This window comes from Colletes gigas, unplaced genomic scaffold (genome assembly GCF_013123115.1).
Source record: "Colletes gigas isolate AHSC1104 unplaced genomic scaffold, ASM1312311v1 Colletes_gigas_Sc00001, whole genome shotgun sequence".
In the NCBI taxonomy this organism is placed as follows: Eukaryota; Metazoa; Arthropoda; class Insecta; order Hymenoptera; family Colletidae; genus Colletes; species Colletes gigas.
Genome location: NW_025106630.1, coordinates 12,564,552 through 12,583,885, shown reverse-complemented (window position 1 = coordinate 12,583,885; position 19,334 = coordinate 12,564,552). Strand labels below are relative to the sequence as shown.

The window sequence follows — 19,334 nt, the reverse complement described above, 5'->3', positions numbered from 1 at the left end:
ATAAGTAATCCATATTTCCGGGAATAACCATGAATTGGATGAGAAAATAATCTGAGCTCCATCGATGGAAAATGTAATTATCGCGTCCATAACATTTTTAAATAAGACGAACATCCGATGAATCGTGGAGACTTTTCAGACTGGAGATTTTTTTAAAAGGAAATTCGATTCCTCGAAAAGGCGTGGAAAGTGGACGCTCACCAGATAGTGTAATCCTGCTTGTAGTCCGGGCCACCGGAGTACCCTGGCAGCCAGGTGAGCGTCACCGAGAATTCCGTGGCGGCCCCAGTGACGTTGTAGGGCGCGTGGGGTTGCGTGCCCTCGACGATCAGCTGCGTGGAGGCGGAAATGGTGGCCACCTCGTTGGACGCGATGCATTGGTAGAACCCAAAGTCCGAGCGTCGCAGGCTCTCGATCGTTAAATTCCCGCCGACGATCTTCGCCCGATTGCGCTGTATGGACATGCCGTTCCTCTGCGCAATTGAAATCACGATACAAACGCGAGTCGAGGCGCTACACTGACAACGAACCGTACAACGCGCGTCGCGACATCGAACAACCCCCCTACTTACAAGAACTTCCTCGTGTCTCGAATTTGGGAAATGTTTATCGTTTGCTCCTTTTGAAACTTGACGATTTCAAGCGGGAAATCGAGGTTCAAATTATTGACGGGGATACGTATGATGGAATAGAATGGTAGTCTAGTCTCTAGTTGACCCTTTTTAACAGATTGATAATCGTATTATGTGATTCTAAACACGGGGAGATCCGCTTAAGGATGGATTCCTATTAGGAACGTTAATTGTTTGAACAGGAACTACTTCAACAATCGCAATCCTAATAGGAATCTCCACTGAAGTCGACGAAGATGGGTATTTTCTCCATCTTACTCGATCCATCGACGTTCGTAAGTTTTGGATACCCAAATGAAACATCAGCCCGATCCTGTGCCTATCACCGATCGATCCTGTCTACCCACGATTCAGATATCTCGAATAGGTACCAGATCATCGAAGATCCGTGGACCGATACTGTTCGAAACGAAGCGTACCCTGTGCCATTGAAGGGTGGGTTTTTGAGTGCCCTCGGCCTCTTGAGCGTCGCAGTGCATCTCGATGGTTTCGCCGACCTTCTTCTGATAAATTGGTTCTGGCTCGAGGGTGAACACAGGTGGATTTCGCACGAGGACCTCCATCGGGCCGGAGCTGCCCTGCGTGCCCTGCGCGTTGTAAGGCGTGCAGGTGTATCTGCCTTGGTGATTCTCGTTGACGCGCGTGAACAACAGCGAGCCATTGTTCATGATAACCGTATCCTTCGTCTGATAAGGTTCGAGCAGCCGCTTGTCCTTCGTCCAGGTCACGTACTGAAGGGGCGGGTTCGCTTTTATGTAACACTGCACCACCCCCGCCAAACGGAACGGCAGGTACTGGACTGTCGGGGTGAACGTGACCTTCGCCGGATCTGGAAGGAAACGACGACCAGTGAATATCTATTCCCAAAATGATTATTCTAATTCTTCGCGGAGTTCAATCTGGGTCCTCGAGGCTACGAACTCCGTAGCCACTACTTTGAATTGAATTTAAGGAACGACGAACGTTCCAGTTGGGGGTTGGAAAGGTCTTCCATTTGGCGTGGTCGATAAATAAAGGGAACGAACAGGGAATAAAACGGGTTGTCCGTAGCAATGGCGGAACTAATGCTCACATTCCACGTTGAGATAAGCGCTGGCGCTCTGCGGGTCACCGATACCGTTCGTTACTTCGCAGAGGTATTGGCCAGAGTCGTCGGCGCTGACGGGATTGATGACGAGGCTGCCGTCCGTCTTGATGGACACCCTCGTGTCCAGCGCAGAGACCTCCGTCACCGGTGCACCCTCCCGGAACCAGCGAACGGTTACGTTGCCTGGGAGAGCCTTCGCCTCGCATGAGAATTGCACCTTCTCGCCCTCCAGCTTCGTCTGGTTCGTGGGTGGCACTGTGATCACTGCTCCGCCTGTCGACCAACGACGATCATTTAAATATCTTTAGACATCTCAAGGGTCGTTACGAACATTACGTTTGACAATTTCTGCTCGAAAGTCCGCTGTGCAATTTTGTTTAAAAACGGTCGCGTCGTTCTTACCGTTCGAATCGTTAGATCCGTGAATAGCGAAAGGTGTCGGGAGGATCGCTTTGTGAGGGTGGAATCTAGCGCTTGCAGGCGAGAAAAAAGTAATGAAAGAGCGTCAGAGCGTGGGGTCAGTCATCAACCATCGGTGTCTATCGCGACGGCAGGCTGTCGACGTCAGTCGTCCAGTCGCTGACGCCGGATATACACTGGCCAACCAATATCCTGACCGAAACGATGGGCCCGCAGAAGCTTTTAACTTTAACCCCCCAACCCCCTCCCGACGCGAAACGAGATTTCATCGTTCCACAGAGTGAAAATCGGCTCGCTAGACGACGTCGATAAATAAACAAACGCAGAACGGGATGGATATTCGAACAGACGTCGACGGATCGATGGTGGCGGCGTTTCGTGTTTTATCACGATGGTCTAAGAAGCTGTGCTTTGCGCGGCGTTCGTAGGAAAGTGGCGTGCCAATCGAATTCCAATTTAAAAATTTGAATCCGTGGACGAAGTTTTAATCGATTCGTGAGAACGAAAGAAAGAAAGAAGGGGGACGCGTTCGCGCTCGAGGAACCGTCTTTTGCTCGCGACGACTCTTCCCACCGGAGTCTTCGTAAAAAGGATCAACAGGGTGCATTATATTCTCGTCGATATCCAAGAGGTCTGCCGTGCTCGAAGAATTTTAAAACTTGCGGCTTTCGAGAGGGCGCGCCCGGGAGACGGGGGGAACAAGTTCGTCGTCTACGAGGATCTTGACGTATAATGGGAGGAAATCGATCACGCCCGACAAAAGACCGAACTTCTTCTCGGGATTCAGCGGTACTTTCTGCAATCCGATCTATCGTTGCTCGCCGGGGAATTATAAGGCGGCTGCAGCGCGTTCCCCGGAACTGTCGCCATCTTCTTTCTCATCGAAGCGTTCGACCATCATCGCTAATGATAATAATATGCCTTTAAAAATTGTATAAATGTTAAAATAGGTGAGAGAGGCCAAAGGTCAAGGTTTATACAGAAACCTGATCCCTCATCCTTTGACTCTGAGTCCGAATTACGAGGGAAAGGAATGTTAGGGAAATACAATGGTATACGAAAAAATAAATTTCCTTCGCCTAGCCTGACGACTAGGCCGTTTATTCAAATAAAATGAAAAGTAACTAAACAAAAGTAAAAGAAATTAAAATGAAATATTGGTATTGGTCTAGCCGCTACGACTCTCGTCTCGGTCTTCTGTAACAATACAATACACCGATAACAATAATTATTATTTAGAAAACGAAGAACTATCTGGAGCCGAATCGTCCAGTTTCAGGAGCGAAAAATGTTTCTTTCACCGGGGTAACGGGAAGCAAAGTTTGTCGGTCGAAGCGGCCATCGTCGAAGAAGTTGGCTGGCCAAAATTATCCGTACTTTGATTCCGTTTCCCGCTGGGTCCGTCGCGTCCGTTTCTCCACGAACAATGGCGGCGCGCGGTTGGACGCGCGCGAATTGGAAACCGTAGCCGCGAGCGTACCGAGGACCGAGAATTCCGCGACTCCGAGAACGCCGAGTTAACTTCAGAGGACAAAGCAGGGCTATCCTGCACGGGCCAATGAGATTCGGCGAAATTCAGACCGCGCGTGCCGCGGATCCAACCGTCCCGGTAAATATTCACGAGACGAATTAAAAAGTTCCGCGTCCGCGACAGCAATGAATTCCAAATTAACGCGACGCGTAATTTAGCGCGACTTTATCATCGCGTTGAACGTTTCCCGAACGGAAAAGTGGAACGGGACCTTCGTAGATCCGTAGATTTTTATTAAAATTATTGCCTTTATTTCTATTTATAAAAGTTTGCAATACCTCCTTAACCCTTTAGATTTAAGGAGAGGATTACGAATAATCAGAAGCGAGTTCCCGGGTTTCGAGGGTCGAAACGGGTAGAAAGAAGATACAGGAAGTGTTCGTTTCGCGTAAAACCGGGGTAGCGCGTTTAACGATCGTTTTTCGGCAATCTCCGTAAGAGGAAGCGCGTCCCGGCGCGATATACGCTCGAACGGACGGAAACGACGACTCGACGGGGATGAATTTCGGAGAGGAAGCTCGGTAAATATTCAAAGAGCAGATTCAAAAGTTTCACGCCGGCGAGAGGAGCAAGTTCTGCCCTGCCTCGTCGGTTCGAGGATCCTCCGCATTAGTGGCGCGAGTCTGTCGGCGCTGTTTTATACGCGGAGGATGAGAGCCCGTCTACTTTGCACCCGGGGCTCGCTCGTGACTGCGCAACGAGACTCGAACCGGGGACGCCAGTAGGGTTTATTAGTCCGAAACTTTCGGCAGACTTTCAGCCGCTCGTATAAATCTCGCGTCCCAAAAGCCCCGAATCCCGAAGCCCGCGGCAGCGGATTTTTCGAACGTCCGCGCCACGATGAAAAGGCTCCCCAAATATAGTAATTACCAGCCAATTTTCCAAAGCACGGACTTATAAAATATTGCAAGGCCTAGGATGACCAACGATCGAAATCCGTCGGTCGATTCTCCGCGCGCGATGCACCATTAATTTCGTCGAAACGAGAAGCTCGCGAGAATCACCTGTATTTAAAGTCGTTACGCCGAGCGTCTTCCCCTAAATCGTCGAGTCGTTAGCCGTAGAAAAAGCACGACGCGGATCGGGGGAGGAAAGGAAGCGCGCGCGATGATGAAGACGGATGTTTCCGCGGCCTCGTAACGAAGCTTACAAATCCGCGGTGCTCGTGGAAAACGAGCCGAGACTGCCACGGGAGGAAAAACACCGGCAGCTCGCACGGAGAACGAGACAAATCGCCTTTTAACTCGTCCCATTCGCGAGGAACATCCTAATTGGCCTCCGACCACGACCGTCCTCCGAAACGCCTAACGCTCGAACCGTTTTGCCTAACGCGAATTTTATCGCGAGCAGCCTCCGGGCGAAACCATCGACTTTTGCGCTCGACTGCCCTGAAAATCGATATGGCTGCTTATGGGGATTTGATCGAAGTACCAACTATACACTACTGTCGCTCGAAACATTTACTACACCTGCCACGAACTAGCTTTGTGAAATTGAAGAAAAGAGGACTGATAATCTTCGTGAGGATTACAATAGTCATAGTAAAAGGTCCACAGTAAATTTGAAAAGATTTTGCATTGCTTTGTTGAACATTTCGAAAGGTTTGATAATAAAATGAAAGTAACCTGTGAAATAGAGAGGGTTCGTGCGACGGTTCCGTATTCCACGTAGAATATAATGGATTCCTAAGGGGTAGTTTGCTAGCTCGTGCCAGGAGAGTCCGGTCCCTCGCGGATGCAATAAGTTTGATCCTTCTTAATTAAAATATGCGACGCGATGGGAACGCGGAAAGTTACATAGAAGTTGAAACGGCTCGACTGGTCAATTTCACGAGCGCCCCGAAGACGTTCGGAGATTAAAAGCGGCGTAAAAGTTATACCGTTACCGGGGACGTTCAGCGGTCCCATCGGGGGGTGATTCCGGTTAAACGAGACTTTAAGAACTTCCATAAAATCGCTGGTAAAAGCTCCCCCGACCGGCGTAGCTACGACGAAGAACCTTTCTTTCGACGGATCCACGGGAATCGGGACCGATCGATCGACGACGCGATAATCGGTCACGGGAATTTCCTGGAGGGTCGTCGACACGAATCCGGGGAACGCAAAAACCGTCGAGTCGCGACGTGGCATTTTCTGGCGTCGCGGTTATCGGAATTTCATTATCGGAGCTCGATCGATCGTCGTCTACCGAAAATACCCCGATAATTTCTAACAACAACCCGCCCGATAATTGAGCCGTTCATTACGATGGCCGTAAGTCTATTTAAAAAGAAAATGGAATTTCCGCGTGCCTCGATAATTTCGTAATTTTCCCCTAAACGGACGAGAGCCCCTCGTAAAAACGACGCAAGTCTGTTCCGTCGAAAGGAAACATGTTTCTCCGTAAAGGATGATATAAACGATCCGTGGTCGTTAATTAACAGCGGATAAATTCTTCCAGCGAGTTTCGAAACTGACGCGGTGTCGGCGGCCGGCTCGACGGGAACCGGAAGGCGACTTATTTCCGACGAACGCGTCCCGACGTTCCCCGTTGCGCTAATCCATCCAAAGCGGATTTCAGCTCTCGAGCTTTCCGTTTCAACTTCTCCGCGAGACCCGCTACGGAGTCATCGCCGCCTCTATAAAAAGCAGGTCGAGTCAAGTCGCAATAATTTTCCAGCCCGAACAAAAGTTTCACGCGAACGTTCGGCGAGCACAGGGCGAGCAAAGCTCGACGAACGTTCGTCTCGTCTCCATTGCTCTGCAATTTAACTTGGATGTTAATTAATCGAATCGAAAGTTGTCAGACGTCAGCATCTCTTCGTAAAAAACTTTGATCGAAAATAATGGGTTGACCAGCTCGAGAAACGAGGATGGGATTATTTTGGAAGGCTAGTTTGGAAACGAAACGAAGCTCGCTGAGTATTGGATTTGCGTTGGCAGCCACTGGGGTCAAAGATTACGACACGGCATCAAAGGGACAATGCACAGTTATTACGATCCTCCAATGAGTTAATCTTCGGTGCAACAAGACTCGTGTCTGTCACGTTTCCAGCTGCATTGTCTGGCCGATTATCACGTTTCCGAAACGAAACCGGTGTTACGAGGGTTTTTGTCGCGGCACGACCGCGAATCGACTGGATTACAGCCACGCACGAACCGCTTTTAATAGCTTACAGTATCAGTAGATATTTTTCAATTGGAATTTTCCTGCATTCGTTCGACATGGAATCGAGTTTCATACCCTTAAAACATAAATTGGGATATCTTAATACCCACGTACACTTCGACTCGTGCGAGGAAGGTGCAATTAGCGTTGCTTCGCGTGTCAACGCCTTGGTGTGCCCGATCGTAAGATCATAAACATGTAATCACCCGTGGTCACTTCACCACCAAGAGGTTTAAACCTACAATTACCACCAAAGGTTCCCATAAATACCACCTTCTCGACTCCAAGCGCTATTGCAAGACCCTCGCGTATTTTCCTCCCAAGTCTACATTTTTATTCAGAAACTTTTCGAGGAGATTTAGGGAAAATGGAGGATAGGGATTTAAAATCTTCGCGACGTCGAGGAATTAAGCGTGTAGATAACTCACCAGCGATAATAACGCGGGCCGTGTGACTGATCTGGCCCTCGCCGTTACGCGCGATGCACGTGTAATCCCCGATGTCCTCGTTCTTGATCGTCGAGATCCTGAGCTCGGTGCCGTCGTTGAATATCCCGATGGTGCTCGACGGCTCGACCGGATTCGCGTCCTTGTACCAGAGGATTTCCGGCGTCGGCGTGCCCTCCGCCTGGCAGTTCAATATTATCGCGTCGCCCACGTTCACGTAGATTATCTCCTCTGGCGTGATGCTGAACTTCGGCGGTGCTGCGGAAACAAACCACGCGTTCTTATCCTCTCGTGCAGTTCTCGACGCCACGAACGTATCTAGTGAAATTGAAAGAGATCGGTCCAAAGAGGATAGACCAGCGTACCCCTCGATCGATGTTACAACTCCCTTCTTTCGCAAACAGTTGTCGCTAAATATACGAGCTATGCAAATTAATAAAATTTATGTTCGCCCGTTTGCTCGACACGATGGAACTATTTACAGAATATTTGAATATTTTTCGCGCGAGCAGGGGTCGTCGAACGGTCGAAGAAGAGGCCGCGACAGCGTCGAGACGATGCATTACTCCGTGGAAACGGCATTAAGGGAACAATCAAGCCCTCGAATCGCGCCAACGCTTAGAAAACGCTTCCGCGGGAGCTCTCTTCGAACGTTTTTATCTCCGATGAGTTTCCCCATTCGGCAGGAATCACGCTGGCCCTTCAGCGATCCCGACCGCGGCACAAAGGATCGTCCATTTTCGCCGCGCAAAAGCGTCGCTCGAGAACAGAGAAGAATAAAGAAAGGAACGGGAAGCGAATCCGCGACGGGAGACAAGAAAATTCAACGAAATGTTACCCGGGCTAGCATCCACGAGGTCTCTCGAGCTTTACGGGGCTCCAAAAAATTATAATTTTCTCGATTCTTCGACTCTTTTAGCCGACCGCTGGCAAATTTAAAGTACACGTCTGAATTTCTTTGACGAATACTTCCAGGAAACAAAGAACTTACAAGCTATAGGACCGATGCAAAATCGTCATAGTATTCTGTTTTTTAATTTTCGGTTCGTGGAGGAGAGAATCGGTGACGTAGCCGGGGGTTAATCGAGTAAAGGAACAAATTCGCAGTTTGCAAGGTATACAGCCGTCTGGTAGGGGGTGGAGCGCGTAAGGCACGAAAGAACGAGAAGAAGAAACGAGGCGGACAAAGAGCCGAGGGCGAAAACACCGGCACGGAAGCAGGGGGCAACAGTTTACGGGTGTAACGCGAGCAAACGACCGGGCAGAGAGACGACTTGAAAAAAAAAAAAGTACAAAGGGAGAGCTGAACGCTTTCGCTGGCCGAGTGGTTCTCTCTTTGACGCCGCTGGCAAATCCTTAGTCGTCGCAATCGTCGCCGCTGACGTTCCGCCGTCATCCACGAGGAGGGACGTCGTCGAGTGTGGCCGTGGGCACGACGAAGACGAGCGTACCAGCCACTCGGGGGAGAACGCGAGCACGTGGGAGGAGGAGGATACGTCGGAGGCGTCGACGAGAGAAAAAGGAGAACGCGAAATTTCCTAAGCCATCTAAATGTTTCTCTTCCCCGGGGGCCGTTCGTCGTCGTTTATGGCCGAACAAAACGCGGCAATAAGTTTTCCTTTCTACGCGACCGCCATTTTTTTTTTGCACCACCACCCACCTCTCCACCGCCTCCGTCGTTCGGTTCAGCGACCCCGTCGACGACGTAGTCGACGTCGCGTCTACGTAACGCGTAAAACTTTATCGCGTCGACGAAAGAATTGAATTCGATTCACCGTGAATGACACGCCTCCGTTTCTCTGTTTCTCTGTTCTCTTTTGTTCCCCTCCCCCCGCACACATCCCCGCTTCCCTGTTTCGTCTCGCCCCTTATCAGCGACGCTTACCCGATTTTCTTCTCGATTTTATTCCGCGAGGGAAAACGCGAATCGACGCCCGTAAAAAATTTACAGGCCCTTGTAAAACGGAAGCAAAGTGGCACGAACGATTCTCGAGTTTCCGGTGAAATTGCACGCCCCCTCGTCGCGGGCGTAAAACACTTCTTAAGCTTTCGGGGTAATATTAATGAGACGCTCCGGGCGTACGATCGACGCAACTTCGCCAACTTCCGGCCGCGAAACGGACCGAACTTTCGACTTAGAACTGCTTGGCCGCGCGAGCTCGTCGGGGACACCCTCCCCTATTACTGTAATTAAGTATTTTTTAATCGATATCGCGCGACACCGCGCGGTTCTCGTTACTCGAGGCGAACGGTACAAGGAGGAGAATTCTTCGCGAACGACGACGACGAAGTTTCCGGTTACAAGACGCGGATAATAGTATTTGGATACTATTAGCGTCGGCCGACCAATTAAGGGTCGCACGATTAGGCTGGCTAGTCGTGCAGAACGTTCTGCACGGTTCTAATGGGTGTCCTGGAAATCGTGGCACGGCGGTAAAAAAAAGGGTCTCGCGAAAAAAAAGTAACGATAAAAGCGCGCTCGAGTAAATGAGAATTAATTGTTGGCGGTACTTTCGTTCCCATTGTACGTGTTTAAAATTATCTAATGAAATTTTACCTTTGTCTCTGTTTCACCGTTATTGTATTTTTTACAATACTGGGTTCCACATTCTCAATTTTTATAATCGATTTATTTTCTTGTGTCCCGTTTCTTTTATAAGGAGTCGCTTCTTCGTCGACCGTGCTACAATTTAACCGACACCCTTCGTGTCGGATCAATGATAGAATAATACTGTTCTCTAACTATTACGACGTACGCGTATTGAATTATTTCTAAAATAAACGATGTAATCGTGTTATCTAGACGATCTATAAATTACAAAAATTTAAGAAAAATATTGAGAGTAGAAACAGTGTTTGGTAGAACCACAGACCTGGTATACGAGCAGACCTTACATTTCTAAATATTGTGCACAAAAATACGCGTAGTTTGCCTTTTGAAACACCAAAATCCTCCAACTCGTTCAAGAGTTATGATATTTTAAACATACGCATGAAATTTCAGGGAGATATTTCCGTAAAGAATTTTTTTTCTCAAAAGTGGGTAGGATTTCGGGGGTATGTCTATTGACCAAAAATGATTGTAATCGACCCTCGAAACTAAAAATATTTTTTCCAGAATGATTTGAAACTTTTTAATTTTCTCGAAAAATTTCAAACATTCTCGAATTTTTTTCTAGGAAGTGAGTAGGATTTCGGGGGTATGTCTATTGACCAAAAATGATTGTAGTTAAACCATGCAACTGAAAATAATTTTTTCAAAACGATTTGAAATTTTTTTTTTTCATCGAAAAATTTAGGCACCTACCCCCTGTCGATTTTTCTTAAAAATTCGTTTTTCATTTTTAATTAATTTGTTTGACGCTGTACAAAAAAGTTGTCTAATACTTTTTTGTAGGTACCCATGAGCTCTACTTCAGAAAAAAGTTTCATTGAAATATATTTACTATTGCAGGAGTTATGGCTGTTTGAAAATTGGACAACTTTTATGTGGTTTTTCTCACTTTACGGTGTCAAGGAACAACTTTTCGAATATTTTTACAATTTCTACATATTCTTCACTAAAATACGCGTCGTTTGCTTCTTTAAACATTAAAATCGTCCAATCCGTTCAGAAGTTATGACGTTTCAAAGATACGCATGAAATTTTCAGGGGACATTTCTGGCCATAGATTATACTTTCGATAATGAATTTTTTTCTCGAGAATGATTAGGATTTCGGGGGTATGTCTATCCACCGAAAATGCTTATAATTGACCCCCGAAACTAAAAATAATTTTTTTAGAACGATTTGAAAAGTTTTAATTTCCCTGAAAAATTTCAGTGAAACATCTCAATATACGGTCAGACATTGTATTTTCGGTGAGGAATTTTTTTCTCGAAAATGGATAGGATTTCAGGGGTATGTCTATTCACCAAAAATGATTGTAATTGACCCCCGGAACTAAAAATATTTTTTTCAGAATGATTTGACATTTTTAAAAATCACCTCCGAATTTTCAGATCGGTATGGCTAACAAGATTGGGCCACGAAAATCTATAAGGAACAAGGTCTGCTCGTACATCTCGACTGTGTTAGAACATCGTATCGCCGTCGAGCGAAGAAAGGAAACGAAGTTATCGTCTAAAGAGTCTTCGAAGACGTTTACGCGATCGAAGAGTACTCACCGTGGACGTCCAGGTGGAACCAGGTACCATTCTTGTGACTGTTCGGCGACCTGTTGAGGAAGACGACCTTGCACTCGTACCATCCTTGATCGCTCTCGCGGATGTCGGTCAGGTTGAGACTCGCCACGCCGAACGGTGAATTCGGGCTCACCCTCGAGACTCGACCTTCGTAACCATCGCCACTGTGGGTCGGATACGACTCGTACCATATGTATATCGGTATCTCCTGCCCCTTGCACCAACACCAACACGCAACATAAACGAGGGATCGCCATGAACGGGTACATACTGGTGCGAGACACGTTCTTCGGAATCGCGCGTCGAGCTTCGATTTTCAACTGCTGCTAAATTCGTCGCTACCACGTTTCTCGAGTCCGTGCTCCCTTCCAAGATTGGATCCTCGAGTTCAGTGACTCGATGATCGTCCTTCCGGGGGACTCGGGAACTCGGAAAACGCTGGCTTTGCACCGATAACTCGAGTGTGATCAGAATCTCGATGATACGTTCGCGATGTAAATATATCGGGGGTGTATAATTTATGCAAAATTTCGTTAGGAACACTCTGTTACAGGAAACAACTATTGCAAGAGTTCGAACGACTTCTTAAATCAATACTATGCTCGCTAAATAATCCCATATGACACTGCATTTTCCAGAAATGAAACTACGAGGAATTGGCTTCGAAATAATGAAAGATATTATTTATTATTTACATCGCGAAACGCTCTCGAGATCTTGAGGCAGAGTTCCGGGCATTCGCGAGACAGAACACGACGGAAACTCGCGATCAAAGGATAAAAATACGAGGTCCAAGACTCGCTCGCACCAGCTGCCGGGATAATGAAAATGACAAATGACGAGACAGGGGATGCAGCGTGTGTGAAGAGCGGGAACGATCTACGGAGCGGCCGCGACCCGCCCGTCGTTTTGGCCAGGTGGGCAAAGGTGTCTCTCGCGTACAGGCAGAACCTAACGAGCACACGGGATCTCTGATCCAACGACGTAGCCGTAGGAGGGATCCTCTGAAACTTTCATGCTCGTTACGTTCGCCCGGACGGGAGGACGCCCCGCGACAACTGTCGTTTTCCATGCAAGACTCTGGCTACGGCGAACAAAGGAGTACGATGAAATAGTAATCCCCGGGTACGTGCGTGGCCGTAGGAGAGCGCTGCTTTCGGGGAGGGAAGGAAAATTCAGGGGGAAAAGAGTTACACGAAAAGTCTCATGCCATGCGTGCGAAACGTGCCATGCAGAGGGGATCGTCGATCGTCGATACTCGAATCTAGAACATGGGCCTTCGAACAGCTCCTTTTTGTAGAGATTAATTTCTAATTTATCAGAGGCCACGACAGCTTTCGAGAGTTTGTAAGACGCAACCATCGTTCCCCTGTTTTTGAACGTTAGGTGGAACGTTGGAAAAATACAAATTGGAGTTTACACGTTCGTTATCGAGGATCGATGATCGTCGTACAGCGGGTGGCAGAGACTGACACAGATAGGAGTGCTAGAGGCACCCGTGCAACGGGGTCGATGCATTCGACGAGAACGGAAAAGCTTCCTCGATCGGTCTCAGGTTATTGTTTCCGTGCGTTTCGAGCGAGACGGAGTAGTAAAACGGTTGCTTTACGAACGCCTCGTTGATTCGATGTTCCTGGAAATTACGAAGCCAGTCGAACGGCGGAGTTCCTTGAGCACGTGCATTAAAATGGCCGACGCTCGACGCGTATAATCGTCCGCGTTAACCCCTCGACGCACGATTTATACAATTCTACCCCCGTAGCTACGCCAACGACCGTTCTGACTCGTTTCTGTAATTGTTTCGGTACCATTTCGAACGCGAGTCGATGCAATTATTATATGCACTCTTCGAACGAGAAATAGTTCCCGTTCTCGTCGAGCGATACTTATCGGAACTTGCCACTGGCGGCGAGAAATCGTTCGCAGAAACGGACGATCCGGCCGGTTCTACCGTCGCACGAAGAAGCGAAAAAAAGAGGAACGGCGAGAAGAGAAGGAAAAAGAAGAAGTCGAAGGAGCAAGGAAACTCCGCGAGGGAAACGTGTCGTGACGATCGTACGTTGGCCATTGACTGCCCCAGTTGACGGTTTCTATTTCGAGCTGGCCTACTTGCGGCGACGAACGGCGTCGTCGCCGGCCGGCGTCGCAGTCGTAGGCGCTCGCAAACCGCGAACCGCAACGATTTCAATATTATTCTGCCACGGAGTCCGCGGGGAACTCGTTCGATATCGCGCTACCTCCCTAACGTGTCCCGCGGAATAAACAATGAACGAGCGCGTTCCCGCGTCCCGATGTCTCGAGAAAAAAACAATTGGTCCTTCCTTCCACTCTAAAAACTCCTTTGGCCGTGCGCGCGGCTTGCTCAGCCGCGACGGGGGGGGGAGGGGGGGGGGGAGAAACTGAATGCCACGCGGAGTTCCTCGCATGCAACGCTTCCGGTTTCCCGCTCGTTCCGCGTTCGACGGAACAAAAGAGGGTGCGGAACGCGACACGCATCGGTGCTCGACCGCCGTTATTTTATCGAACATTTTCTACTTTCCTGCCGCCCCCCCCGCCCCCCTGGTACTCCCACGTCGTTCCGTTTTTTGCGAATAAATTAATTTTTATCGATTTGATTAGCCTCGAACCTCAAAATTGAATTTACTCTTCTTACTTTTTGTTCTATATTGTATCAAATTATTTGTAATTGAATGTTCCCTGTTTAAATAAATAACCATATCATCAAATATTATATAACAATGAAAAGAAACCCCATGAGAGTCCCCCAAGAACAGGTGCATTTTAAAATAAAGAGAACAGCGTCTGATAGAGTGAAAAGAGGAAGCGAACGATCTGCGATCGAGAGCGTAGACGCGATAAAAATTTCGGGGTTGGAGAGAGGCGTCGCGACGAGGGTGTTGCCGAGGGAGAATGCACGAAACTGGGATAAATTACTGGTCTGAATGGAACTTTCGAGGAGAGTAGGCCGAGCCCAGCTATTTTCTCGCCGTATCCGGGCGCGACTCCGGGTTTTTTCTCGATCTACGGAACCCCGGAGACGAAAGATGGGAAAGAGGAAAAAAACAAGCTTTCCCTCCTGCTAGGATACGAGCCTGAGCGGAACAAGTCGCGCTCTCTCGCGCGAACGCTCCGCCGTTTATACCTACGCCGCCCATGTAGGTCAGGTGACTGTTTTATTTTCTCAGTCCATGAGTTCTTTTGTCTCGCCACGTTCTATTAGGTTGGCGCGTAAGCGAAATGCCGTTTTTATAACGTTTGAATCCCGTCCCACGACGATGTAAGCTTAACGACGTTTCGTCGTTAATTGTCGCGCTCGTCCCATTAAGGAGGGACATTTTTTTTAACACCCACGCGCTTGGTGCTTTCGTCGTTTCTCTTTTCCGTGCAACCACTTGTCCGTGATAGTTATCACAGAACCGAATACAAGACCGAACTCGAAATATTTCTCAAAAAATCACATCTAGAATTACATTATCTCTGTGATGTTCAGTGACAAAGGAATAAAGGCGTTCGCAAAATAGAGCGGCAAAGACCAGAGTCCCTGGGATGGCTCGCGTTAACCCCAACGATCCACCCTCGAGTTTCACAGCCCCAGAGAGCAGAGGAACCTTTCGTCGAGGAACTTGTCAACGAGAGACGAGGGTCTCGTTTTCAGCGGTCCTCTTCGAAGAATGAATCTCGATGATTCATGTCGCGACTGCCTGGCAAAGAGGACGACACGAGCCGAGGAAATAAAACGGCGTTTGGAAGATACCCAGGAGCCTCCCCCAGGGAGGAACGAATCGCTTTCCATATGCGCGAGTTCGTCCTGAGAACGATGGAGCGGATGCAAGGAACGGAAGCCGCATGCGGCACGTGTTGCGGAAATTTTGATAATTCATCGCCCTGGCGAGCAGAACGTCCCTTCGTCCCCGGTTCTTTCGCCGGGAGATGAAGGTTCATATATTTAAAGGGGCTCTCTCGTGTCCTCCGGAGATCGAGCGGAAGTCCTAGCTAACCGAAACGGGTAAAATGTTAACGAGGCGGGAGCCAGCGATGGCGACGAGCGCGCCTCGAGCACGATCGAACGTGACTCGTTGGCGATTCATTCTTATTTTAGGGTCGGAGAATATAACTATGGAGTACTCGTTCGGTCTCACGATTTAAAAAATTAATATTCTCGCTATTTGAACTTCCAGTTAGAAAATAAAACGTACCACAGTAGTTCCTTACATATTACATCTTTGTACTAAAGTGTTTATTTCTGTTAATAAATGAATAATAACAATAATAATCTTTTTGTGATTCATTCAACGTTTCAGTCCCACCTTAAGTCCTCGCCAATCGTGATCCTCCTAATGATATTAATCGATCACGTGTTTTGGAACATTGGAATGATGAAAAAATATAAATTGTGTATTTTATATCCGCGTAATTATAACCTGCTTAAATTTATTTATAATGGCTGGGAGATATCGATCGCGCGGCGACTCGAAATAGCGCGGCCGCGAGCTGCTCTCGATCGCGTCGAATTTAAGTGTAAATTGCTTCTCGCCGTCGGGATCGCTACGGCGCGGCGTTAATATTAATCGGGCGGTTCCGAGGGCGAGATCCCGCCGTCGGAAAATCGAGAACGTTGCAACTTCCGGGCGGTGTTCGATATTTACCCCGACGCTTTGTTTCAATGCCCTGACATTCAAAAGTTTTCGCCCGGCCTGTTCGCGGCCGGAGTCGCGGGCTCTGTGTTCCGCGTGGAAATTCATTAACGTGGAAATTCCAACCCCCGCCCTACGAAGGGGGATGGGGCGGCGGAGTTCTTTCGAGAATCGTCGGGGCAAAGCCGATGGAGTTCGCTCGGAAGCGAGAAGAAAGAGCAGGGAAATTGTTCCGGCGCTGGTTCGCGAAACTTTCTATTTACGCGGCAACTTCTCCGCCCGTTTCCCTGACAGCGGTAAATCGATATCGTTCTTTTAACTCCTTGCTGCACGACGGATCGCGTGACTATCTGGGAGAACGTTCGTTCGTAATCGCGAGCATTCGCCATCTTGGAAAAATATATTTTCGTCCCGGATAATCGCTGCTGACCGCCAATTTTTTATTTCTGATTTATCGGGTACCGTGCACGGACAGTGTCGGAGAAAGCTGAGAGGCTTTCTTTGCCGGGGTGCGTTCGGATAATTCTCGCCAGCTCTTCACGGAAGCCGGGGTACAGTCTAATTAAACGACGGAATTTCGCGAAACTCTCTCGGTTAACGCCGCAACTTCGTCGATTCCGTGAGAACTTATTACGAGGACACAGCTCTCGCGGGAGAACAATTAACGCAACGACACAGGGAGGAACTAATACGCCAAGTACCTCGGAAAGGGTTTGCAATACAAGGAGGATCAGTGTTGTGAAACGACGACAACGGGAGAGCCAAGTTTCTCGATGAATTTCATTGCACCCACGCTTCGCGAACTCGGCTCGTCCTTATCCTCGGGTTAATGGTTTGATACGTTTCTTCGGATAATTCACCGGCACGGTTGGTAATCGCGTTCGAAGAGCAGGCTTTTCGTATTATTTTAACAAGAAAGTATGGATTCCATAATGGGAATATTCGTAAAATTTATCAGTAATGAATCATTCGAACAGTTCTACTGGAAGCCTTCAGTCTGACTCCGCGTCGACCATTTCTACTTGCGCGCCACCTCAAGCGATGCTATTCGAATAGAAATATTGAAGCATCAATGATCAAATAGTAACTAAGAACGATATTCAAAGCGAATAACAATCTAAATAATAATTTCCACCCTGGGGCCTCGAGTCTGACTAAACGTCGACCTATTCTACTGGCGAGACGTCGGAATCTTGTTTTCTGGGGAGGATCGCTGTCGCTATGATCGTTCGAATGGATCGCGTTTCGTCTCGATTTCGAGCGGAAGCATCGATGAAACGGGTTTCGCGGGTCAGATCCCACTAATTATCTCGTTAGGCGGCCCCCAATCTCGAGGGGCAGCATTAATAGCAACAATGCTGGAAAAGGGAGGACGAAGCCGCCAATTAGCGAACATAACGAGCCGCGAAGCCCTGAACTCGCGATGCAGGAGAAACAGAAACGACCAGAAAGCGGGTAGGGGGAGGAAGACTCCAGGCTGGAATCCGCACGTGGAATCGAGCGTCGGAGGTAGGGGTTTAACCCTGACACAGTTGAGTAGTTCAACTCGGCCTCCGTGCGCTCTGCATTATGCATGTAGACCTCCTAACCCCGTACGGTAACACGCCCCTGCGTCGCTGGGAACGATTTAGGGTCGCGGGAGCCAGAGACTCTGACACGTTGCCGGAGAGCATTGTATGTTTAAATAGAAGTTGTCGCGCTGCTAGGCCACCTCTCTGTAGACAACGTTCCGCGACAAAGAACCGTGCTGTAAATATTTCGCGGAACCCTCGAGCTGCGCCGTAAATAATCATTTGCATGCTACGCTTGATGAGTGCAAGCTTCCAGAAATTATTTCATATTCAGACGCCTCGACTTCCAAAACTGAGACAAAGCCTTTAATTAGAATTAGAAATTAGTACTTCTGGTTAATATTTTTACCGATTCCTTGGGCTTGAAGCGAGACGAGATTCGAGAATTATAAAATGGCGCGTAGGTCCTCGTTTTTGAGGAAATTTTCCAGCCTCCCGAGTTACTTTTATTCGGTAAAAAACGAAGAATCGTCGACGAGGAAGTAATTTGCCGGTCCGAATGTACCGCAGCGGCGGCGGAAGTCCCGGATAATTCGCAATTAATAGGGAACGCGAACGTTCGAGGAGCGTCTTTCCGCGCGGAACTTCGAGACGCATAAAAGAAGGACGTCGGTTCTTGTTAATATGCAGATCGGTTCGGGTTCGATATTCCGCGGGCGGGGAATGTAAATTCGGTTCGGTGTACGGTCAGAGAAGTCTGTTCCGCCGCGGACGCGCGAGGAAATCTTGTTACGGCGCAGAGAGAGAGGGGGTGGTTCGAGGCGGAATTAATTTTATAAGCGACGTAATAAAGTTCCCTCCCTCTCCGTGCAAGTTATCGAAAGTTGTCCAACGGCGGTACAATTTAAATTTTCTTCGTAATCCGTCGCGAGACGCTGGACCCGCTTTGAGATCGCCAGGACGACGGTTCTCGCTCGAACGCGACCGACGGAAGTACGAGATAATCGAAAGTTCGAAACTCCGAAGCAATTAAAGGGTAGGGGATTCCCACCGGGGATGGCGAATAATTACGCAGTTATTGGAATTTTCTTTTAATGGAAACTTTCTGGGAATATATACGTGGATTTTCGCGGACAGGTTTACCGACTTTTAAATTGAATTCTACGAATTTTCAGCGAGAAGCCTGGTCTCGTTCACCGTTCCCAAAAATCGGAGGACATTTTATAGAAATAAAATCCTAGATAATTATGCGTTAAAAATCAGCGATCGAGGTGTAAAAGCGTCGTGAACGACCGTAGGTCTGCTGGACGAGATCGATGGTCCCGAGCAACGCGGAATATAAAATTCTTACGGCTTGGTTTGGAGAAAAGTTCCTCGCGGCGAAGGTTTTGCGGTCGTCGATGCGGCGCTTTGAGAAACGCTGCTCTCTCGCGTTATCGATTGTACGTTAGCCGGTTAACCTGTAGTTGGCTTAAAAATAGGACAGCTTAAAAATAGTAGACCACCCCCGCGCGGGCAGCTTTACATTACATAAACCACCCCGCGGGCCATGTTCAACGAACGTACGTGGGGGGATGTGCTTTGGCGCCCGACGTCGCTGGCCCCGAGCTATCCCTCATCTCCATTCCTTCCGTGCACGTAGGGCTGCAGGACACATCCACCCCTTAAGCCACCCTCCTAGCTCGAATGTCCCTGGAACTCGATATCCGGAGCGGTTCTGTCACCGTGCTTTTACCAAACG

The 19,334-nt window shown here is 48.4% G+C and overlaps 1 protein-coding gene across 12 annotated transcripts in view; it reads right to left on the bottom strand.

Annotated features, from left to right (window-relative positions):
* LOC122402214 (protein turtle-like) overlaps positions 1-19,334 on the bottom strand; it is a 234,641-nt gene that overhangs the window by 19,160 nt on the left and 196,147 nt on the right. For 7 of the 12 annotated variants that reach the window (XM_043405285.1, XM_043404860.1, XM_043405199.1 and 4 more), the window contains 5 exons: positions 11,431-11,662; positions 7,246-7,581; positions 1,705-1,992; positions 1,052-1,461; positions 202-473 (listed from right to left, as the gene is read on the bottom strand). In XM_043405285.1, the coding sequence (XP_043261220.1) occupies positions 202-473; positions 1,052-1,461; positions 1,705-1,992; positions 7,246-7,581; positions 11,431-11,662 (1,538 nt within the window). The remainder of the gene's footprint in view (positions 1-201; positions 474-1,051; positions 1,462-1,704; positions 1,993-7,245; positions 7,582-11,430; positions 11,663-19,334) is intronic. The other 5 variants (XM_043405372.1, XM_043405030.1, XM_043405458.1 and 2 more) reach the window with 4 other exon arrangements.